The 25,774-nt window shown below is 41.9% G+C and overlaps 1 protein-coding gene across 6 annotated transcripts in view; it reads left to right on the forward strand.

Moving 5' to 3' along the window:
- The window catches only part of kcnab2a (potassium voltage-gated channel subfamily A regulatory beta subunit 2a), a 315,007-nt gene that overhangs the window by 261,765 nt on the left and 27,468 nt on the right, over positions 1-25,774 (forward strand). For 4 of the 6 annotated variants that reach the window (XM_070860410.1, XM_070860411.1, XM_070860414.1 and 1 more), the window contains 5 exons: positions 3,878-3,922; positions 6,521-6,565; positions 16,116-16,159; positions 16,762-16,848; positions 24,081-24,125. In XM_070860410.1, coding sequence (XP_070716511.1) covers positions 3,878-3,922; positions 6,521-6,565; positions 16,116-16,159; positions 16,762-16,848; positions 24,081-24,125 — 266 coding nt within the window. The remainder of the gene's footprint in view (positions 1-3,877; positions 3,923-6,520; positions 6,566-16,115; positions 16,160-16,761; positions 16,849-24,080; positions 24,126-25,774) is intronic. The other 2 variants (XM_070860412.1, XM_070860413.1) reach the window with 1 other exon arrangement.

The following is a 25,774-nucleotide window of genomic DNA, read 5'->3' on the forward strand; positions in this document are numbered from 1 at the left end:
CCATTAGCCTTTTTGATTATTTTCTGTATCTGTTCATGATATTTTAATGATCATTAACTGGACCCCCAAGTATCTTTGGAGTTCCACTGTTTTTAGCCTTTCACCATTTAGAAAGTCCCCTGTTCTATCCTTTTTAGGTCCAAAATGGATGACCTCACATTTGCTTACAGTGAAATCCATTTGCCACGGTTTTGCCCATTCACTTAATCTATCAATAACCCTTTAGAATTTTATGCTTTCATCTACAATACCGCCTATCTTTGTGCCATCGGCAAATTTGGATAAATGACTTTCTGTGCCATCATCTAAGTTGTTAATAAATATTGTGAATAGTTGAGGCCCCAACACACACCTCTGCGGGACATCACTAGTCACACCCTACCAATTTGAGTACGTACCCATTATCCCTACTGCCTGTCTCCTGCCACTCAGCCAATTTCCTAACCAGGTCAATAATTTGCCCTCAATTCCATAGGCTTCTACCTTAGATAACAGTCTCTTATGTGAGACTTTATCAAATGCTGTCTGGAAGTCCATATAAATAACATCCATAGACATTCCCCTGACTACTACTGTAGTCAGCTGTTCAAAAAAATTCAGTCAGATTTGTCAGGCACGACCTACCTTTCACAAATCCACGCTGCTCTCTGGGATCAACTGAAAATTTTTGAGGTGTTCAATCACCCTATCCTTAATTATAGACTCTAGCAATTTCCCGACAACAGATGTAAGGCTAATTGGTCTATAATTTCTTGGTTTCCCTTGCTCATCATTCTTAAGTGAAATGCGCAATTTTCCAATCTAAAGGAACGGTTCCTAATTCTAGAGAACTTTGGAAGATTATAGTTGGGCATCTGCAATGTGCTCATCTACTTCCTTTAAAACCCTGGGACGGAAATAATCTGGTCCTGGGAATTTGTCACACTTTAGTGACATTATACTCCCTCTTTGTAGATCTTACTACCTGTTTAGGGCCCTTTGCTGTCCTATGCATCTTTCCCATTCGCCAGGATCTGTGCTATTATTTGCATTTTTGTATGCTTTTGGTGTTATCTCTTTACCCCTTACCTCTTTAGTCATCCATGGCTGAGTTTTTTGGCATGTAGAGCGCTTGCCCATCGGGTATAAAATGGTTCTGTATCACATTAAATTCTTTTTTAAACATCTCCTGCTGATTATCTGTCGTTTTACCCATTAATAGATTTGCCCAGATTACTGTGGACAGTCTCTGCTTCATAAGAACATAAGAAATAGGAGCAGGAGTAGGCCGGGTGCACCCTCGAGCCTGCTCCGCCATTCAATAAGATCATGGCTGATTTGATCTTGGCCTCAACTCCACTTTCCTGCCTGTTCCTATAGTTCATGAATCTATCTATCTCAGCCTTGAATATATTAAATGACTCAGCTTCCACAGCTCTCTGGGGGTAGAGAATTCCAAAGATTCTGAGAGAAGAAATTCCTCCTCATCTCCGTTTTAAATGGGCGACCCTTTATTCTGAAACTATGCCCTCTAGTTCTAGATTCCCCCACAAGGGGAAACATCTACTCTGCATCTACCCTGTCAAGCCCCTTCAGAATCTTATATGTTTCAATAAAGAAAGCAGACAAAAAGGAAACTATAGACCAGTTAGCCTAACATCTGTGGTTGAGAAAATGTTGGAGTTCATTAGTAAAGAAGTAGTAGCAGGACATTTGGAAAAGCAAAATTCAGTCAGGCAGAGTCAGCATGGATTTATGAAGGGGAACTCATATTTGACAAATTTGCTGGAGTTCTTTGAGGATGTAACGAACAGGGTGTATAAAGGGGAACCAGTGGATATGGTGCATTTGGACTTCCAGAAGGCATTTGACAAGGTGCCACATAAAAGGTTACTGCACAAGATAAAAGTTAACGGGGTTGGGGGTAATATATTAGCATGGATAGAGGATTAGCTAATTAACAGAGAACAGCGAGTCAGGATAAAAGGTTCATTCTCTGTTTGGCAACCAGTAATTAGTGGGGTGCCGCAGGGATCAGCGCTGGGACCCCAACTATTTACAATCTATGTTAACGACTTGGAGGAAGGGACTGAGTGTAACGTAGCCAAGTTTGCGGACAATACAAAGATGGAAGGAAAAGCAACGTGTAAAGAAGATATTAAAAAATCTGCAAAAGGACATAGGCTAAGTGAGTGGGCAAAAATTTGGCAGATGGAGTATAATGTTGGAAAGTGTGAGGTCACACACTTTGGCAGAAAAAAAATCAAAGAGCAAGCTATTATTTAAATGGAGAAAGATTGCAAAGTGCCGCAGTACAACGGGACCTGGGGGTACTTGTGCAAGAAACACAAAAGGATAGTATGCAGGTACAGCAAGTGCTCAGGAAGGCCAATGGTATCTTGGCCTTTATTGCAAAGGGGATGGGGTATAAAAGTGGGGAAGTCTTGCTACAGCTATATAAGGTATTGAAGAGGCCACACCTGGAATACTGCGTGCAGTTTTGGTTTACATATTTACGAAAGGATATACTTGCTTTGGAGGCAGTTCAGAGAAGGTTCACTAAGTTGATTCCGGGGATGAGGGGGGTTGACTTATGAGGAAACGTTGAGTACGTTGGGCCTCTTATTCATTGGAAGTCAGAAGAATGAGAGGTGATCTTATCGAAACGTATAAGATTCTGAGGGGGCTTGATAAGGTGGATGCAGAGAGGATGTTTCCACTGATGGGGGAGACTAGAACTAGAGAGCATGATCTTAGAATAAGGGGCCGCCCATTTAAAACAGAATGAGGAGAAATTTCTTCTGAGGGTTATAAATCTGTGGAATTCGCTGCCTCAGAGAGCTGTTGAAGCTGGGACATTAAATAAATTTAAGACAGAAATAGACAGTTTCTTAAACGATAAGGGGTTATGGAGAGCGGGCGGGAAAGTGGAGCTGAGTCCATGAACAGATCAGCCATGATCTTATTGAATGGCGGAGCAGGCTCAAGGAGCCATATGGCCTACTTTTGTTCCTATTTCTTGTGTTCTTATGTTGTAAGATCACCTCTTGTTCTTCTAAACTTCAATGAATACAGGCCCAGCCTACTCAATTTTTCCTCATGGGACAACCCCTTCACATCCCAGGAATCAACCAGGTGAACCTTCTCTGAACTGCCTCCAATGGACGAATATCCCCCCTCAAATAAGGAGACCAAAACTACGCAGTACTCCAGCTGTGGTCTCGCCAATGCCCTGTACAGTTGTAGCAAGACTTCCCTGCTTTTATACTCCATCCCCCTTGCAATAAAGGCCAACATTCCATTTGCCTTCCTAATTAATTACCTGCTGTACCTGCATGTTAACTTTTTGTGTTTCATGTACAAGGACACCCAGATCCCTCTGTACCACAGCATTCTGTAGTGTCTCTCCATTTAAATAATATTTTGCTTTCCTGTTCTTCCTATCAAAGTGGATAATCTCACATTTTCCCACGTTATCCTCCATCTGCCAATTTTTTGCCCACTCACTTAACCTATCTATATCCCTTTGCAGATTCTTTGCATCCTCCTCACAACTTGCTTTCCCACCTATCTTTGTATCGTCATCAAATTTGGCTACTCGGTCCCTTTATCGAAGTCATGAATATAGATTGCTTCATCCCATTGAAGTCGCCCTTGCCTAAATCTAGAATCTTAGTAGCTGTTTCGCATTTCTCCCGTTCAAATGCTACATTGAACTCAATCATGTTCTGATTGCTATTGGATAACTATTCACGCAGTTAGGCTGTTAACTAAATATGGCTCATTACTCAATACTAAATCGAATATGCTTTGTCCCCTTGTTGCCTGATCATAAGCCATATGCCATACCTGGACAGTTATTGTAAAATGTGTTTAACCGCACTATCTTGTTCCCCAGGGCAGAAATTGTATTGGGAAACATCATCAAGAAGAAAGGATGGAGGTAATTTTTATTTTTATTTGTTTGAAGCTTTGAGAATACAGTAAAATTTGCCTAAGAATACTTGTATGAAATTGCCATTTCACGGTTAAGACTTCACACACTAATATCACATAACATAAAATGTTTATGCCAGAAATTATCTTGTTTTGCCCAGTTGACATTTGAAAACTGGAGAAGGGGGGAGCCAAGGTGAATAATGGTTACCTCTGCATGGGAGTACCTGTACACTCCCATTTATTATATGTAATCAGAGAACAAATGTATCATCAATACTATTGTAAAGTTAACTGACCCTCATAGAAATACAAAATCTGTTCCTAAACATATTTGAGATTGAAATCTATCATGTTCTATTGAATATGTGTTATATTTGAAAGGCTTCAACCTTTTATCTCATCTTGCAGAGAACATGTCAAAAATTTTCTCATTCAGTTGCAGAATGGGAAGAGCAAGAGAAATTCAAGCCTATCCCCTTTGACAGATCAATTCTACTTTCCAGCTTTCTCAGCATATGCTTCAAACCCTTCTCTCTTGGAAATCTTGCCCAGTTATCTCTTGATCGTCATTACATCTGTGATAATTTACTTATGTACTCTGGAATTATTCAGAGCAATGTCACTCCATGATGTATTTTTTTTAAGCTGCTGTTCAGTTATCTTTTCTAAGCTGTTGTTCAGTTATCTTTTCTAAGCTGTTGTTCAGTTATCTTTTCACTCAGGCTTTGCATTCAGATATTTCTATTGCTACTTTTTAATAGCGGTTTGGAAAACTTACGTTGCATTGCAAACGCTTTCAGAACCTGAAAGCTATAAAGTTGGTGCATCAATCCGACCACTTTGAACATAGAAACAGTAATTTACAGCGCAGAAGGAGGCCACTTTGGCCCATCGTGTCCGCGCTGGCCAACAAAGGACCACACGGCCTTTGATCAGCAGCCCTAAAGGTTACATATAAACCTATGAACAATGACGGAAAGGCAAAGAGCACCCAGCCCAACTAGTCCGCCTCACACAACTGCAATATCCCTTACACTGAAACATTCTACACTGCACCCCAACCGGAGCCATGTGATCTCCTGGGAGAGGCAAACACCAGATTAAAAACCCAGGCCAATTTAGGGAGAAAAAATCTGGGAAAATTCCTCTCCGACCCATCCAGGCAATCAAAACTAGTCTAGGAGATCACCCTGGCCGTATTCTATTCCCTGCAGTACTTACCATTATATCTGCGTCGTCCACCAAAAGGTCATCCAGTATAATCCCAATTACCAGCTCTAGGTCCGTAACCCTACAGGTTACTGTACTTTAAGTGTTCATCCAACCATCTCTTAAAAATGGTGAAGGTTTCTGCATCCACCACTCTTTCAGGCAGCAATTCCAGATCCCCACAACCCTCTGCGTAAAGAAGCCCTCCCTCAAATCCCCTCTAAACCTATCACCAACCACCTTAAAACTATGCCCCCTCGTAATAGATCCCTCCAGCAATGGAAATAGACCCTTACTATCCACTATGTCCAGGCCCCTCAATATTTTGTACACCTCGATGAGGTCTCCTCGCAACCTCCTCTGTTCTAATGAGAACAAACCCAGCCTATCCAATCTGTCCTCATAGCTAAGATTCTCCATTCCAGGCAGCACCTTGTAAATCTCCTCTGCACCCTCTCGAGTGCAATCACGTCCTTCCTATAATACGGCGACCAGAACTGCACACAGTACTCCAGCTGTGGTCTAACCAAAGTATTATACAATTTAAGCATAACCTCCCTGCTCTTATATTCTATGCCTCGGCCAATAAAGGCAAGCATTCTGTATGCCTTCTTAACCACCTTATCCACCTGGCCTGCTACTTTCGGGGATCTGTTGTCAAGCACTCCAAGGTCCCTTTATTCATCTCCATTGAACAAAGGGACCTTGGAGTGCTTGTCCATAGAAATATTGTATTTCAACAAATATTGTTAAATGATACAATACATCACTGCTCAAACAATGGGTCTTGTTGAGCACTGCTATGTAGTTTTGTGACTTATACTCCACATGGTGGATTCCTAGCCATACAGGGGAATGCCAGTCACAGACCAGACATTTCCCTTGTAGAGTCAGAAAATAGGAAGGTGAATCACCTTGCTCTGGGCTTGTACATCTCTCCCTGTAGCTGGTTTACGTTAGCAGAGGGCTGGAAGCACGATGGCTCACCACCTCCTCAGTCAAGATGTAACGCTTATGCAGGAGGCCACAAAACTGAAACATGACTTCTATGGGTAAAGATTATGAGCAGCACTATTTATGACAAGCACTTAACATGCTGGTAACAACTTCCCCTGCACTATTTTAGCAGGGTAATGCCTGAGCTAAAACAGCAGAGAGGAGTTTGGTACAAGAATATTAAGCACTTGTCTGAGACCAGCACCAATCAGACTCTCCATCCTATAAAGGAGACGGTTAATGTATTTATTTTTCCGCAATTAAACTCAAACATTTGCTAATGTGTTTTGAGAATGAATTAAAGAATATTACTTTGCTAACCTTGCAGTACTGTACATAAAACATAAGTCAAATTAACCAAGCCTTTTATCAACATCCTGCTCTTTTCTCTTCACAGACGGTCCAGTCTCGTCATCACCACCAAAATCTTCTGGGGTGGAAAGTATGTAACCAGATATTTATTTACTTTTTTAATGATTAAAACAGTTGTTAAAGAAATGTAATTGATAAGCTATCCCAGTGTTCTCTTGGTAAAGGCAGTCTATAGCTGAGCAATACAGGCCAGAAGGGTACAGGTTCGGTCCATACTGATTTAGCTGATCTCAACCAGGGTACTACAATTTGGCACTGATGAGCTAGGAAAAAATCATGACAGTGTCAATTCCTTTAGGATTTTATCTCAAATCAACTAAGGTTCCACATTTTCATGTGTGAGGACAGGATCGGGCTTGGCTTGAAGAATCGGAACTTGCTCAGCATAGAAACAGGCCTTTCGACCCAACAGGTCTACACCAAGGTTTATGCTCCACACAAACTTGTGCTCGTGGAATTGTCAAGGAATTAGGAGAGAAAATTGGGGGGAAATTGTATTCCTAAGTTTTGACCATTGAGGTTGTTTAACTGTTAGAATAATTTTATCGAGGTATACATTGATGTCTTGTTACTCAACTGAAGGTGCTTGTTTGATGGGAAGTATCAAGAGCTTTTGCATCAGTGCCAATGCAAGGGTGCGAGCTAGTCAACCATATACAGTTATATGGTGCCTTTAACATAGAAAACACCCTATGGCACTTCACAGCCGTTCGGCCTTGTATTCGGCCTCTAATTATCTCTTCCTCCCTGTGGAAAAACTCCATTCCTTCATTTAGTGCCTTCCATGCAGCTAAAATAGGAATATGCACTTTTGAACTGGCTCTCCCGATGACTTGGCAAGCTTGTTGGGTGAGTAGCGGAGCAATCAGACCTGGGGGGGTCCCAGATTTGATTCCTAGTCTTTGCTGAGTTAGCTAATCTGAGCCGGAGTGGTAATAGGGACACTAATTGCCTTGGATTATGGAATAAAATCAAGCCTTTACCTGATCATTATCACGTTGAATTATCTACTGACGCCCATTATGAAGATTCTCGAATGAATAATGGTCACATGTCCAAAGTACTCGAGAGTACCTGGCAACAGCTGAATCATACCCTGACATGTAATCCATACCTTCCGGAGGGAAGGGAGAAGATTAGCAAAGAAAAAAACCCAAATCTGAATGTAAGATTACAGCTGCTATTGTCATTCTGGAGTTAAGTATGTGAGCTTGAATGGAAAACACATCTGTGACATATAGTGACTCAAACATGCCTGCAATTACTGAGGAATTCTCACATCTTCTCTTTGAAGCCTTCTGCCTGACATACTGCTATTTTCACCAGATCCGTTACTCTGATTTAGATTGAAAACTATTGGTCAAGCTTCTACACAGAATGAAATGCAATGCATCCCAAGCCACCTGGAAAATATATAAGGGTAAATTTTAAGAATGCAGGCACATCAGGAAATTGTGGGAAGCACGCCTGTGATTTCTGGATAAGCACTCCCGGCAGGTGAGGCTTTGTACCGGGATCACGCATTCATAACATTTACCCTGTAGATAAATAAATTTGAAATATTAGTTGATCTAACCGCATCCTTGTCCTGGCTTGTTCAGTTACATTGTAGTTCTCCTCCACCTGAAGTGTTACCATCCAAGAAAGTTAAACGATCCAACTTTTATTGCCACATGCCGTGTGCTTGTAGGTTCTCTTGCACTTAGTGCTCCTATAGTTTGGTCACAGGGATATCCCGACATCAGAATCATAAACCCATATTTACATGGTCAGGTTTAGCAACATAAATTTGAGAAATTCGCACATATATTATCTTCCATAACTCGAGCTACAGAAGTGTTTAAGAAAGAACTTGTATTTATATAGTGCTTTATTGCCAGTCTCAGGGTGTAATAGCGCTTCATCTACAATTAATTTTTTTGAAGTGCAGTGACTATTGTTATGTAGGCAAACTGGAAGCCTTTTTTCACAGAGTGAGATACCACAAGCCCCAGTCAGATGAATGATCAGTTAGTCTATTTTCTTAGTTGATGAACGAATGTTGACCAGAAGAGCTCCTTGCTCCTCTACGAATAGTGCAAAAACAATGTTCCCTTTTAAGTACTCTGGATCTCCAGCGCAGTGCAAAAATTGTGCATGTGCGGATTTTTGAATGGGCCACAAAGGGGCCATGTGGCCCTCAAAAAATTAAAGGGAACATTGGCTACGTGATCTTCAACATTCATACAGGGCATTGGTCAAATCTTTCATCCGAAAGATAGCACCTCCATCATGGCAACAAAATCTTAGATTGTGAGCTCAACTCTTAGACTGGAACTTTAACTCTGAATCTTCTGTCTCGGGGATGAAAATGCCGAGCAAATGTAAAAGCACCTTATTTCAAGTTAACATTTCTTTATGATCATTTCTATAATTTTTACTTAAAAGCACTTGTATAAATATAATGTTCTGCACTCTACAGAGATGCCAATTTGCCATTAAGCTTCAATTTGTATCACCTACAGAGAGAAAACCAAAGAAATAGAAACAATACAGTTATGTACATAGCAATAAGAGTATGCCATTCAGCCCTTCAAGCCCGTTCCACCATTTAGTGAGTTCATGGCTGAAACATAGAAAATAGGTGCAGGAGTAGGCCAATCGGCCCTTCGAGCCTGCACAACCATTCAGATTGATCATGAGTGATCATGCAACTTCAGTACCCCATTCCTGCTTTCTCTCCATACCCCTTGAATCCCTTTAGCCGTAAGGGCCACATCTAACTCCCTTTTGAATATATCTAACAAACTGGCCCCAACAACTTTCTGTGGTAGAGAATTCCACAGGTTCACAATTCTCTGAGTGAAGATGTTTCTCCTCGTCTCAATCCTAAATGGCTTACTCCTTATCCTTAGATTGTGACCCCTGGTTCTGGACTTCCCCAACATCGGGAACATTCTTCCTGCATCTAACCTGTCCAATCCCGTCAGAATTTTATATGTTTCTATGAGATCCCCTCTCATTCTTCTAATTTCCAGTGAATATAAGCCTAATCGATCCAATCTTTCTTCATATGTCAGTCCTGCCATCCCGGGAATCAGTCTGGTGAACCTTCGCTGCACTCCCTCAATAGCAAGAATGCCCTTCCTCAGATTAGGAGACCAAAACAATATTCAAGGTGTGGCCTCACCAAGGCCCTCCATGCTCCTATACTCAAATCCTCTCGCTATGAAGGCCAACGTGCCATTTGCCGCCTTCACCGCCTGCTGTACCTGCATGCCAACTTTCAATGACTGATGTACCTTGACACCCAGGTCTCGTTGCACCTCCCCTTTTCCTAATCTGTCACCGTTCAGATAATATTCTGCCTTCCTGTTTTTGCCACCAAGGTGGATAACCTCACATTTATCTACATTATACTGCATCTGCCATGCATTTGCCCACTCACCTAACCTGTCCAAGTCACCCTGCAGCCTCTTAGCATCCTCCTCACAGCTCTCACTGCCACCCAGTTAAGTGTCATCTGCAAACTTGGAGATATTACATTCAATTCCTTCGTCTAAATCACTAATGTATATTGTAAATAGCTGGGGTCCCAGCACTGAACCTTGCAGTGCCCGACTAGTCACTGTCTGCCATTCTGAAAAGAACCTGTTTATTCCTACTCTTTGCTTCCTGTCTGCCAACCAGTTCTCTATCCACGTCAATACATTACCCCCAATACCATGTGCTTTAATTTTGCACACTAATCTCTTGTGTGGGACCTTGTCAAAAGCTTTTGAAAGTCCTAATACACCACATTCACTGGTTCTCCCTTGTCCACTCTACTAGTTACATTCTCAAACAATTCTAGAAGATTTGTCAAGCATGATTTCCCTTTCATAAATCCATGCTGACTTGGACCGATCCTGTCACTGCTTTCCAAATGCGCTGCTATTACATCTTGAATAATTGATTCCAACATTTTCCCCACTACTGATGTCAGGCTAACCGGTCTATAATTCCGTTTTCTCTCTCCCTCCCTTTTTAAAATTTGGGGTTACATTAGCTACACTTCAATCCATAGAAATTGATCCAGAGTCTTTAGAATGTTGGAAAATGACCACCAATGCATCCACTATTTCTAGGACCACTTCCTTAAGTACTCTGGGATGCAGACTATCGGCTTTCAATCCTATCAATTTCCCTAACACAATTTCCTGACTAATAAGGATTTCCTTCAGTTCCTCCTTCTCGCTAGACCCTCGGTCCCCTAGTATTTTCCGAAGGTTATTTGTGTCTTCCTTAGTGAAGACAGAACCAAAGTATTTGTTCACTTGGTCTGCCATTTCTTTGTTCCCTATTATAAATTCACCTGATTCTGACTGCAAGGGACTTACATTTGTCTTCACTAATCTTTTTCGCTTCACATATCTATAGAAGCTTTTGCAGTCAGTTTTTATGTTCCCTGCAAGCTTACTCACATGCTCTATTTTCCCCCTCCTAATTAAACCCTTTGTCGTCGTCCTACTGAATTCTAAATTTCTCCCAGTCGTCTGGTTTGCTGCTTTTTTTGGCCAATTTATATACCTTTTCCTTGGATTTAACACTAGTTTCCCTTGTTAGCCACGGTTGAACCACCTTCCCCGTTTTATTTTTACGCCAGACAGGGATGTACACTTGTTGAAGTTGATCCATGTGGTCTTTAAATGTCTGCCATTGCCAACTACCATCAACCCTTTAAGTATCATTCACCAGTCTATCCTAGCCAATTCACATCTCGTACCATTGAAATTACCTTTCTTAAAGTTCAGGACCCTAGTTTCTGAATTTACTGTGTCACTCTCCATCTTGATGAAGAATTCTACCATATTATGGTCACTCTTCCCAAGGGGCACAAGATTACTAATTAATTCTATCTCATTACACAACACCCAGTTTAGGATGGCCAGCTCTCTAGTTGGTTCCTCGACATGTTGGTCTAGAAAACCATCCCTTATACACTCCAAGAAATCCTCCTCCACAGTATTGGTACCAGTTTGGTTAGCCCAATCTATATGTAGATTAAACTCGCCCGCGATAACTGCTGTACCTTTATTGCACGCATTCCTAATTTCCTGTTTGATGCCATCCCCAACCTCGCTACTACTGTTTGGTGGTCTGTACACAACTCCCACTAGCGTTCTCTGCCCTTTGGTGTTCCGCAGCTCAACCCATACAGATTCCACATCATCCAAGCTAATGTCTTTCCTTACTATTGCGTTAATCTCCTCTTTAACCAGCAATGCTACCCCACCTCCTTTTCCTTTCTGTCTATCCTTCCTGAATATTGAATACCCCTGGATGTTGAGTTCCCAGCCTTGGTCACCCTGGAGCCATGTCTCCGTATTCCCAATTACATTATATTCGTTAACAGCTATCTGCGCAGTTAATTCATCCACCTTATTACAAATGCTCCTCGCATTGAGACACAGAGCCTTAAGGCTTGTTTTTTTAAACACTCTTGGTCCTTTTAGAATTATGTTGTAATGTGGCCCTTTTTGATTTTTGCCTTTGATTTCTCTGCCCTCCACTTTTCCTTATCTCCTTTCTACCTTTTGTTTCTGCCCCCGTTTTACATCCCTCTGTCTCCCTGCATAGATTCCCATCCCCTTGCCATATTAGTTTAAACCCTCCCCAATAGCACGAGCAAACACTCCCCCAAGGACATCAGTTCCGGTCCTGCCCAGGTGCAGACTGTCCGGTTTGTACTGGTCCCACCACCCCCAGAACCGGTTCCAATGTCCCAGAAATTTGAATCCCTCCCTCTTGCACCATTCCTCAAGCCACGTATTCATCTTTACTATCCTGCTATTTCTACTCTGACTAGCATGTGGTACTGGTAGTAATCCTGAGATTACTACCTTTTGGGGTCCTACTTTTTAATTTAACTCCTAGTTCCTTAAATTCAGCTTGTAAGACCTCATCCTGTTTTTTACCTATATCATTGGTACAACTGGCAGTTCACCCTCCCCCTCCAGAATGCCCTGCAGCCACTCCCAAGACATCCTTGACCCTTGCACCAGGGAGACAACATACCATCCTGGAGTCTCGATTGCGGCGGCGGAAACGCCTATCTATTCCCCTTACAATAGAATCCCCTATCACTAGCTCTCCCACTCTTTTTCCTGCCCTCCTGTGCAGCAGAGCCACCCATGGTGCCATGAACTTGGCTGCTGCTGCCTTCCCCTGATGAGCCATCTCCCCCAACAGTATCCAAAGTGATATATCTGTTTTGGAGAGAGATGACCGCAGGGGATCCCTGCACTACCTTCCTACTCCTGCTCTGCGTGATGGTCACCCATTCCCTATCTGCCTTTGTAACCTTTACCTGCGGTGTGACCAACTCACAAAACGTGCTATTCACGACATCCTCAGCATCGCGGATGCTCCAGAGTGAATCCATGCGCAGCTCCAGTGCCGTAATGCGGTCTGACGGGAGCTGCAGCTGGATACACTTCCCGCACACATAGTAGTCAGGGACACTTCCAGATTTCCCACATAGCCCAGGAGGAGCATGACACGGGTCTGGGCTCTCCTGCCATGACTTAACCCTTAAATTAACTTAATTTGGCAACAATGCGAAAGGTTTCCTATCGAAAGGAAAAAGAAACATACTAATCCACCAGCCAATCACTTACCCGCTTGGCTGTGACATCACATTTTGATTTTTTTTTTTAACTTTTTGTCCCTGCACCAGCTGTCTCCTCCAACTCTTGGGCCCCTTTAATGAGCCTCTCGATCCTCCCGCTCCTGATCTGTGACCTAGCTCCATATATCCGCCTTTGGCCCATATCCCTTAATACCTTTGGTTAACAAAAAGCTATCAATCTCCAATTTAAAATTAACAATTGATCTAGCATCCATTGCCATTTGTGGAAGAGAGTTCCAAACTTCTGCCACCCTATGTGCATACCTGGAGGGGATAGCAAAAAGGGGACTATAAAACTTTAAATTCAGCCCTGTAATAACAGCGCATTTGGAAAGCAGTGACAGGATCGGTCCAAGTCAACATGGATTTATGAAAGGGAAATCATGCTTGACAAATCTTCTAGAATTTTTTGAGGATGTAACTAGTAGAGTGGACAAGGGAGAACCAGTGGATGTGGTGTATTAGGACTTTCAAAAGCTTTTGACAAGGTCCCACACAAGAGATTAGTGTGCAAAATTAAAGCACGTGGTATTGGGAGTAATGTATTGACGTGGTTGGAGAACTGGTTGGCAGACAGGAAGCAAAGAGTAGGAATAAACAGGTCCTTTTCAGAATGGCAGACAGTGACTAGTGGGGTGCCGCAGGGTTCAGTGCTGGGACCCCAACTATTTACAATATACATTAGTGATTTAGACAAAGGAATTGAATGTAATATCTCCAAGTTTGCAGATGACACTAAGCTGGGTGGCGGTGTGAGCTGTGAGGAGGATGCTAAGAGGCTGCAGGGTGACTTGGACAGTTTAGGTGAGAGGGTAAGTGCATGGCAGATGCAGTATAATGTGGATAAATGTAAGGTTATCCACTTTGGTGGCAAAAACAGGAAGACAGAATATTATCTGAATGGTGACAGATTAGGAAAAGGGGAGCTGCAACGAGATCTGGGTGTCATGGTACATCAGTCATTGAAGTTTGGCATGCAGGTACAGCAGGTGGTGAAGGAGGCAAATGGTATGTTGGACTTCATTGCTAGAGGATTTGAGTATAGGAGCAGGGTGGTCTTATTGCAGTTGTACAGAGTCTTAGTGAGGCCACACCTGGACTATTGTGTTCAGTTTGGGTCTCCTAATCTGAGGAAGGACATTCTTGCTATTGAGGGAGTACAGCGAAGGTTCACCAAATTGATTCCTGGGATGGCAGGACTGACATATGAGGAGATACTGGATCAACTGGGCTTGTATCCACTGGAGTTTAGAAGAATGAGAGGGGATCTCATAGAAACATATAAAATTCTGACGGGATTGGACAGATTAGAGGCAGGAAGAATGTTCCCGTTGCTGGGGAGTTCCAGAACCAGGGGACACAGTCTAAGGATAAGGGGTAAGCCATTTAGGACCAAAATGAGGAGAAACTTCTTCACTCAGAACGGTTAACCTGTGGACCCCTCTACCGCAGAAAGTTGTTGAGGCCAGTTCATTGGATATATTCAAAAGGGAGTTAGTTATGGCCCTTACGGCCAAAGGGATCAAGGGGTATGAAGAGAAAGCAGGAAAGGGGCACTGAGGTTGAATGATCAGTTATGATCTTATTGAATGGCGGTGCAGGCTCGAAGGGCCGAATGGCCACTCCTGCACCTAATTTTATGTTTCTATGATATTTATCCCTTAACCAATATCAGTAAAACAGATTATTGCTGTTTGTGGGACCTTGCTGTCGCATTTCCTACATTATAATAGTAACTACACTTCAAAAGTACTTTGGTTGTAAAGCAGTTTGAAATGTCCTGAGGTCGTGAAAGGTGCTAATAAAATGCAAGTCTTTCTTTCTATAACTGTAAACTTAGTAGTAGTTGTTTGTTGTAGGGGATCATCATCCCTAATGAGTTGTTCCATTACATTATGAATGCATTGTTATATTTGCTAGGATGTATTACAGGGTTATCTAAATAGGAATGACTGTTGACAGATTATTTGATTATTGGCGTTATTACAGCTGAGTCTGAACCTCTCGGCAGCAACATCCATATGCACAATTTCCAGCAGGAGGCACTAGATGGTGATCAGAGGCATGAACCATGTCTGTGTTTTATCCTTCATTCATATTCCAGGGGTGATGAGGCCATAGTAGCAACCCCTACTTCTTTTCTGACTGAGATCAGTTACCTCAGCACAGACTAGGGAACAACTATAGGACTTGCCTGAAATGTGTGGCTCAGTTAACACAGACATTTTGAGGCTCCAGACGAAAAATGCTTCTGGTCACAGGTCTTCTACTTCTAGGCAGTCCCTCGTAATGAGGATGACACTCTTCATACAAAAAAAGTTGGGCTCACAGGTGTTACAATGAGTTACATCTTAAAGGGTGGAAGATGCCTGTGCGTGGATTTTTTTTAACGTGTGGTGACCGTTGTATACCAGCCACCATACAGGCTTGACAGAACTAGGTCTTGGTACAATGGCAAGGATTGACCAAGACGACTGGAGACCAAGCTCTGTTGCGCCTCCCCTGGGCCCCGACCCCACTGCTGTTGAATGCTGCGCCACTCCTGGATCACAGCACCTCTGTTGTTATAAGCAGCGCCACTCCTGGGTCACGGCCCCGCCGCTGTTAAATGCTGGGCCACGACCCCTCCGTTGTTGCATGCTGCGCCGCTCCTGGGCCACGGCCCCACTGCTGTTGAATGCTGTGCTGTTCCTGAGCCACGGCACCGCCGCTGTTAAATGCTGCACCGCCCACCCGCTGGGCTCGACTGCCACCCACCCGCTGGGCACGGCCATCGGACGCTGACTCTCGCTGGGCCTGGATCTCGACCTTCACACCTGCTGGGCCCGGATCTCAGCCACATCAGTGGAGTAGCTTACTTGCTATTATTTGGAAATGTGATCTACCTGGGTTAACCAGAATGGCTCAATGACTTATTACTGAAGATTGACCCTAAATAATGCCATTCTTGTCAATTGTGTTTGTCTTGCAGGGCGGAGACTGAGAGAGGACTCTCCCGAAAGCACATTATAGAAGGTAGGGAACTACACTAGTATAAAAATCATTGTTAATGAACGGTTAATGCCTCTATTAAAGTATGAGACGGTAATGTGATGTGAGCATGTTTATGATAACATCAGCGACAGTCATTTCTACCTTGTTGACATCTAGAGTGGTGAATAGAATCTGGAATCTTCTTTAAGACATAAATCGCCACATTCTTGGCCAGGCAAAAGTGGAAGAAGACAGGGTAGGCAGGATGAAAGATAGCACTTTGTATCTGAAGTGCAAGCACAGAAAATGGATTTAGTGTTGTAGTATGCTAAATAAATTATGCTACCTTTTCTTCAGCCTCAACCTGGCCAACAGAAGATGAAGCTGTCAATGACCGGTTTCCTAGAAAATGTATTCAATGTGCAATGCTATTCTCTTAACCCATTTCTGTAAGTCATGTAGCATGTCTGTCTTCAACTTCCACAGGGGAATCAACTTATAAAATGGTGGATTTGTTCTTTACCTCTGAAGCACTAGTCACAGTATTTATTCTGCTAGCCACATCAAATTCTGAGTAGGGTAAGGCTTCATTGGATTGTCAGGCTAGTCTATTTTTAACAGATGTATGTATTCTGCTTTGGCAGGACTGAAGGCTTCCCTTGAGCGTTTGCAGTTGGAGTATGTGGATGTGGTATTCGCTAACAGGCCAGACCCAAACACACCCATGGAAGGTGAGTTTCATTACATAAGTGGAGATCTAACACTAACCTTTAATCTACAGGTTTTGTAAATGCACTCACTTTCTCTCTTCTCTTCCCCACTCCTTTGCAGAAATGTCTGCAACAATAAAGATTCAAGAAATATAGATTGACACATTTTTACAACAACTAATAGACTATTTACTGATCATTAACTAAAGTTACCTTTATATTGGCAACATATTTTCAGGGCCCCTTTGACTGATCATTTAATATGCAAGTGCAAATGTAAAGGATCCGTTAATAGTGCTCATTAACTTACTTACATGAAAGTAATTTTCAGTGCCTCTTCCCCAGTTTTCTCCTCTTTCATCCTCTTGTCTCTTGAAGTATAGATTTTTGTTGGAATACAGTTCCACAGATAGCAACAGCCCACAAGTATGTTGTCCATACACTATTTGACTGAGGGGACATAACAGCAGAGCTCAATATTGTTTGTCCTCACTAGCCCAGTGTCACTGGGCCTGATTACAGCGCCCCAACTATTGGCCTATCTGAGATCAGCTAACTCAGCATGGAGCAGGAATCAAACCAGGGATCTTTTGATCTTTATAGTTTATGGATCATTCAATGGCTCTACATTACAAACCTTTGAAAAAGTGTGCTTGTTTGTACCAACCACTGTGAAGTTTGAGGTGTATAAGTTTAATTTAACTGACACCTCATTCAAACATTAGTTAAATGTTTGGACTACCTAGCCAATTCATTGGAGCATCAATAAATGATGGCATGCAGTGGACATTGTTACTGATTTTAGTCACTTCATTATGGGAGTATGTCAACTCTCTTTCCCTGATGGGAGAGAAAGTTGTCTCTGGGCTACTGTCATGTGCCTCCTAGCAGAGACCTGGGAGATGTTGCTCACCTGGCCTCTGCGCTGCATGAATTACAAGGCCCCAGAGACCTGTTTAAGGAACAGAGATGTCCTTACAACAAAAAAATAAAAATTGGAAGCACTACATATCCTGTTAATTGTATTTGTTTGGTTTTTGCTTATGCTAGTTTGTTAGAGGTAAAAGAACAGGACTGTTTTTTGAGGTATTAATATTTACTTTTAATGGAAAATCTTTAAAATTGGGTGCCACAGTTTGGTTGAATCTGGTGCCTGAGTTCAAATTAAACAGAGACAGCTTGGACAAGGGCTGTAAGTGAAATGTTTGATCAACTTTATTGCAGTTCCCAAAGCGCATGTCTCCAGAAAGACTATGATCTGATTCAATATTGAATGGGTCTGATTCAGGAAGCTTCCCAAGAAGGGTGTTTGAATGTCAATAGTGTGGGAAATGTAAATTATATTGGCCCTGAATTTGCAGTCGGAGGAGTACCTCCGGAGTACGCCACCAACCTGCGATATATTTCCAAACTTATCTTCTGGCTCCACAACTACGGAGAGTTCGGTTCCTGGGCCTCCAGGTGTACGCCTGCGTAAAGGCCGATGGATCCCAGGCATGCAGGCAGTTCGGAAGCGTCCTTGGGATCACGTGGGCCAGGTCTTATCATGAGAAAGAGGGATTCCATTGCAGTCATTTCTGAATGGAATCCCCTAATGACATGCAGTGGAATCCCCAAACAATTAAACAATTCTAAAAAATATAAATGTAAAGTCCCTTAATTACATCAAATACAATAAAAATTAAATCTTTTGAAAAATAATTTTAAACCTTTTAATCCAGGCCAATATTTGCATAAACAAATTTGAAGTGTTTGCATTATTTTAAATTTTTAATTTTTATTTTAAGATTTATATTAACCCTTATGCTTAGTGAAAGCAGGCCCTATGCCTACTTTTACCAGCCATAAGAGTTCAATGGGTATTTACTGGGCTGTAGTTGGGCAAATAGCCCAACTCTGCGCCAGCAAAAGTGATTTCTCATTCAGTTCGGTAAATCTGTCAAGGCGTACCTTGACAGATTGCACGTTCTGGGTTTTTGCGCATGCGGAAACTTGGAATTTGCGGGGCCTTTCAGAAGGCTTACGACAAAGTACACATCATCGGGACTGCAAATTCTGGGCCTATATTTGTATGAGGAGAAGCTTAGAACAATATAGGGGAGCACTCCATTGCATTTGACAGATCTAGATTTGGGCTACACCATGAAATTTTGGTAAACAAGCACATAGGATTGGATGGTGCAGTAGTACTGACAGCAGCAGTAGCCTACACTACTGGGATAATAGTCTCCTCAGTGTATTGGCTGTCAGAAATATAGAAAATAGGTGCAGGAGTAGGCCATTCGGCCCTTCGAATCTGCACCACCATTCAATAAGATCATGACTGATCATTCACCTCAGTACCCCTTTCCTGCTTTCTCTCCATACCCCTTGATCCCTTTAGCCATAAGGGCCATATCTAACTCCCTCTTGAATATATCCAGTAAACTGGCATCAACAGCTCTTTGCGGCAGGGAATTCCACAGGTTAACAACTCTCTGAGTGAAGAAGTTTCTCCTCATCTCATCTCAGTCCTAAATGGCCTACCTCTTTTCCTTAGACTGTGTCCCCTGATTCTGGACTTCCCCAACATTGGGAACATTCTTCCCGCGTCCAACCTGTCCAGTCCCGTCAGAATCTTATACGTTTCTATGAGATCCCCTCTCATCCTTCTAAACTCCAGTGTATAAACTCCAGTCGATCCAGTCTCTCCTCATATGTCAGTCCTGCCATCCCGGGAATCAGTCTGGTGAACTTTCGCTACACTCCCTCAATAGCAAGAACATCCTTCCTCAGATTAGGAGACCAAAACTGAACACAATATTCCAGGTGAGGCCTCACCAAGGCCCTGTACAACTGCAGTAAGACCTCCCTGCTCCTATACTCAAATCCCCTCGCTATGAAGGCCAACATACCATTTGCCTTCTTCACCACCTGCTGTACCTGCATGCCAACTTTCAATGACTGATGAACCATGACACTCAGGTCTCGTTGCACCTCCCCTTTTCCTAATCTGCCACCATTCAGATAATATTCTGCCTTCGTGTTTTTGCCCCCAAAGTGGATAACCTCACATTTATCCACATTATACTGCATCTGCCATACATTTGCCCACTCGCCTAACCTGTCCAAGTCACCCTGCAGCCTCTTAGCGTCCTCCTCACAGCTCACACCGCCACCCAGTTTAGTGTCATCTGCAAACTTGGAGATATTACACTCAATTCCTTCATCTAAATTATTAATGTATATTGTAAAGAGCTGGAGTCCCAGCACTGAGCCCTGCGGCACCCCACTAGTCACTGCCTGCCATTCTGAAAAGGACCCGTTTATCCCGACTCTGCTTCCTGTCTACCAACCAGTCCTCTATCCATGTCAGTACATTACCCCCAATACCATGTCCTTTGATCCCATGTGAAATTTATTTCGACAGTATAATGGGCAAGGTCCACCACATAGAACTTACAACAATTTGACACTAATTGGCTTGCAGTTAAAAATTCCATTCAAAGAGCTCCTCAATGGCTTGTGTGGGAAATGGAAAAATGTCATACTGATGCCACAGGGGATGTTCTTCTGAGGGTGGGGTGGAGGCAAATTGTTGGACCAGATTGCAGGGTGCTTTGCTGTGCATCAGCCATTCTTGACCATGCTCTGGGAGAGCTTGATGTTGGGACTAAAATAGAAAATACTCAATTTGCCAGAACTGACATTACCCTCATTTTGATGAGCACAATATTCATGCAAAAATGTTGGTAAACTCTGGTCGAAGAGTGTATCAGAGGTCCATTATGACTTAATGATATCTGTTAATGAGTTCCTTAACACAAGGTACTCTTAGTCCAGTGGTATGCTTGATGCACCCTTTTCTTTTGCCAGTGTGATGCCTCAAAACCTATAATTGTATCACTTGTGTGTGACATCATCACTAGATAAAATGACATAGGTCGTTTTTCTCTTCTTACCGACAGCAGCCTCTCTTGAACAGTTCACGTTGAAAGCAAATGGAAAATATGACATTAAGCCTAGTAAAGGTTTCAGTACATCTGTTGAAATCATTTGTGGTTTTGAAACCAGGTCTGACACTCTTGCACCTCTGTCACTATGTCGTCACTTGTTTAAGAAGAAGGAAAGCTTAGCTGATCTCACCTGGGGCAGTAGTTGCAGCACTACAATTAGTCTTCACATTTCTGGATTGGGGAGGGAGAAAATCAGCCAGAGTTCCCATTCCTGATCACTATTTAGTGACATAGACTGAAAAGTAATGTGAGAGGATAGGATCAGGCTTGGTTGTGATACCATGCATAGTCAAATAGCCTGCTATCACTCACCTCCCCTCATTACATCACCACAGCCCACTGGACAATCGTGCGTGTCCACACCCCATCATTATCCCAGGTACCTAGCAGTTTTAATGAAATGAATCCATTTCTGCTGTAATAACACTACTTGCTAGGCTTTTTGCAGGTTGTTTGTTTTTGTTCTATGTTTCTTCACATAATTGAAGATGGAATATACATATAGAAATTAAACTGTATTGTATGACCTTTCTAATACTGTAAATCAAATACATCGCTCAGCATGTTAACAAAATGCTAATGCCATTTTAAATGATCCGGATGGTCTGCAGGATTCTTGTCGTGAAAGCCCTTCACAATTCATTACAGAAATATTCTTGTTCCAATAAGCTGGTAATAGTAAAAGTGACTAAAGATGATAGTGCTATTATGGCATCACCATTAGTCCACCTGATGTAAGATACGTTAAGTGGTTTATAAAACAATGTCCCTTTTGTAGTCCTACATAAATTGTATATGTATCTGGCTGGAAGGATGGTCTAAGCTCATTTTCAACTGATGCCTGTCAAAGATTCAAACTTTAAGCCTACAATCCTGATCTCGATATCGCATATACAACTTGGAGTGGAATTACAATGGCACCATTCAAACGTTGTTAATAGACAGTAAAATTCAAGGGTGTGAAAATACAGCTTGGTGTGGAAGTTCGGTTGCATGGCACCACCTCTCAAGATTTTCAGTAGGATGATATTTGCAGCAAGTAGTTGATTTGTTAAGTATTTTGTATATTTTACAAATAATTGGCTGAGTGTGTGTTGCAGGTCTGTTCACTTTGGATTGTTGATTTTGTATCTTCACACTCTTCCCTTGGAGAATAGTATGAAGTAATAGAAGGGTTTGCAGACTGATTAACAGTTGGACCTGAACACTCCTCATGGCCATAACCACCTTGAAACCAGCTATTGGGTAGGGGGAAGGGGGAGGGGTTAGTCCTGTACCAAAGGGGGGTCCCACAACCCAATTAATGGGCGCGGGAGGGGCACTCACACTCAAGTATTCCACTGGATGTCAACCCAGACGAAGCTCCATTTGCCGGGACTGACTGGAGCAGGGTTCCAATCCTGCTCCTTCTGACTCCGACGCGGGAATGCTAACACTAAGCCAAAGGCTTGCTCTTTCACTTGGGTTAATTAAATCTCATAAAACTAGGAAGGAAAGAATGATTTATTAACATCCGATGTTCAGCGTTATCTCTCAGCTAAAGCACTTACCTGCTGTACTAAAAAGCTTCTTGGCTAATACTTAGAATTCATCACCTCAAAATGCTTCTGCTAATGTAACAGCTCACAATGCTGGCTACAAATATAGTCCAAGTTTGGAAAGACAAAATCTAGACTTGTAACTGCTGGGTGTTTTTCATAGTTCATGTGCCCAGAGTATAACATTTTGCAAACCCAAATATCCTTTACTGAAATCCTAATAACAACACTGAACTTCACAAGCAGTTTTTATCATTTACAGTTTTAGATTTTCATATTTTCTAATTCCATTTGAATCTTCCCTTTGTAATTTGTATCTACTATTATCATTCAGTTTTTCTCAACTGTCCAGATTACAGTCCTTGAACATTACTGTTAATACTTTGAGGTGCATGACTCCTTAAATGCATAAAATTAGGAGCTCCTCAGTGGAAAAATCAATATTGAGTTATATGGACTCAATCTCAAGTCTGTGCTGAGTTAGCTGCTGTCAAACTGAACATCAAGAGATTCAGACTTTTTGTCAGCAGATTAAAAAAATCTATGGAGGGGCCAGCAAAGCCCAATCTTGTCCTCATCCGAAGTCTACCCACACTCACTTTCCAGCAGAGGTCAATAGATAGTGATCAGGAGCAGGCCACTGGATGACTGTTGTTTTTCTCCTTCCCATCGCAAGGACACCATTGATCAAACCTGAGACCTACTTATCTGCTTAGCTCAGCTACTCACTCGATAAACTTATGAACCGTTGGGGAGTTAATTGGAATACTTCCTTGCATGTCTTTCCCCTGCACTGCACTGATTGGAGATGTGAACTTGGTTGCTGTCTCAATGCAAAATATATGATTTTTGCGCTATAGTCATCTTGCACTGATTGGGGTGGAGTGATAGGGTGTTGAGAAGGTTTTCATAAGGCCACTTAACAATAAGAAGTGGTACTTAATATAGTGCCTTAAATATCTCAAGGTGCTGTACAGGGCCAATGGAGGAATGAACACAAAACAAGGGATCGGAGAAGTGATTGAAGATGGAGGCTTTTGAAAGTACAAGATATAGAGAGGTGGTTAGCCTTAGGCATTGAAGTTCAGACTGCAGGTGTGTGACTGCTGAAGGTTCTGACACCAGTGGTGGGCAGGAGGGCACACAGACCAGAGCTAGATGAACATAGGGATGCAGCCTGAAATATTGGGCTATGTTGGTCACACTTCATTATCTCTGGAACAGTTTGACAGTCCTCCTCAAGCTATTATATGTGTTACTTGGATCCAAATCTAGCACTGCCTGATGTTTTTTCCACTGCTTCTCCTACCATATTACTCATCCACTGAAGCCAATTCATGCTACATTTCACCCCTGCAGTTGATTCTGCTAAGTAGGTTTGATTGGTACTGCATTTAAAATCTAACATATGTAGGTAAACAAAAGGGATACTGTCTTTTTAAACTAAGCATTTTCATACCTCAACTGATAGAATGCACTGTTTTTATTTTTACTCCTAGTATATTTGAGCCTTTACAAGTTGGATGTATTTTATAATGAATATATATGTTTATAATAAAGCCAATCAGTTCACTGGGCTACTGTTTTCTGAGCTGGGAAGTCATGTTTATGTGTATGTATATATAGAATTTACTCTTGCCTCTCCCATGCCCTCAATTCTGCAATGTAATGTGCCTTCAGCTATAAACTCTGGTTTTTTTAAATCTTTTTTCATTACCAGGGGATCCATTTAGTTCTTCAAAGTCAAGAACATTCATCATTGAAGGTACACAGTACCCAAGAAATGAGTATTAATACTTAGCTGTTTCTGAGGCATTTTATGGGACAGATTGTTTGTTCACTCTGCTCCTACTTCCTCCCCTTCCACCCACAGAAGTAACTTCCCCATAAAATGCAAGTTACCTGACTTCTAAAAACATCTTGCAAGTAAATAAAAATGATTCTGTCCTACCCTTTTGCTTCTTATTTTTGAACATGTTTCTTCATTTTTGAACGCCTATTCCTCATTCCTAAACCATGCATGTTGTACAATTGCCAATCCATTAGGTCTCAGCACTTGAATTGAGTTTCCATTTACTACATGCTTTCAGGTTTGCCAGCATTTCATTTTGAATTCCTGTCATTCTGTGAATGGTAGAGCTGTGTATAGTAATGTTGCATAGAGAGAATGAACCTATTCTTAGAAAGTTACCTGCTTACTTTACTTTTATACAAGTCTTGTTCCTAGTTTTGTTTGAAATTAAACTGTATGTCTCATCCTATGTGAGTGTTTTGCTTTGGCTGTGTTTTTTTTTAATTAAATGTTTGCGAGATGGTACCAATACATTTTATTTTCCTGAATTTGTGAACTTTTTTCACCCTCATTTTCTTGTTGCTGAGTTTTTTTTGTATTGTTGCTATGAGCAATGTGTAATAAGTAGGCTACGATGACTTTTAGTCCTCATCAGTATATATTACTAAAATGAATCCCTGTGAAAGGTAGCAGCCTTCCCATTTCCCATTGCTGAATGGCACATGTCTGCTGAGTAGAATGGGGATGAAGGAGGCTGTTGCAATTGTATCTAAACTTGGGTGAGTATGAAATCACTAAACTGAAACCTGTTCTTCTGGTCACTTTGATTAAGCAGCAGGAGGTTTAGTTATTTTACTTCATTTAATACCTCATGGTTTGGGTAATGCTCCCCCCTCCCCCACCCCAGAAACCAGTTGTGCAGTCCTGGTATGCAGCCATTAGATGTCGCTAGCACACTAATTTTTAAAAAGTGCATTAGAGATTTATAGTTTCAGTGAGCATTTATGTTTCTGGGTCCACCCTCCTACTTCCCCATGGTATACATCTTCAGGAAATCTGACACTGGTTTTTGTTTTTTGCAACTGATTTAAATCAAATAAAGCCCATCTTGGATAAAATAGGGGAGTCCAAAAATGGCCATAGCAACTGGTAAATATGAAACCTGCAACCAGATTAACCCCTTTACCAGCCTGGCAAGCATCTGCTAGTATGTTTGATGTGACAGATGCAGTGGAATCCTCTTAAGAGCAATTGCAAATTATAGTTACCTGAAACAGGACTAGATGTTAAGAGTGTTAATATTGATTACAAAAAGTAAACAAGTTTCTGCAGCACCAATTACCTGCTCCTTGATCTGGCTAATAAAGTTTTACTGTTCTAATTGAAGTATTAACAATATGCCCTGGATACATCTAGTGTTGGTAAACAACCTTATCCCCACTCCACTAGTAAGGAAGTGTGAAACACAAAATTTGTAGCCATAATCAAATCCAAGTAGAAGTTAATAAAGGTGGACAAAAAAAAACATAAAATTGAAATTTAGGTGTAAAATAAAAAGTTGGATTTGATCATGCTATAAGCATACCAGTTACATTTCAGTTAATAGAAATGGTGTCATTCAC

Source organism: Pristiophorus japonicus, chromosome 18, assembly GCF_044704955.1.
Source record: "Pristiophorus japonicus isolate sPriJap1 chromosome 18, sPriJap1.hap1, whole genome shotgun sequence".
In the NCBI taxonomy this organism is placed as follows: Eukaryota; Metazoa; Chordata; class Chondrichthyes; family Pristiophoridae; genus Pristiophorus; species Pristiophorus japonicus.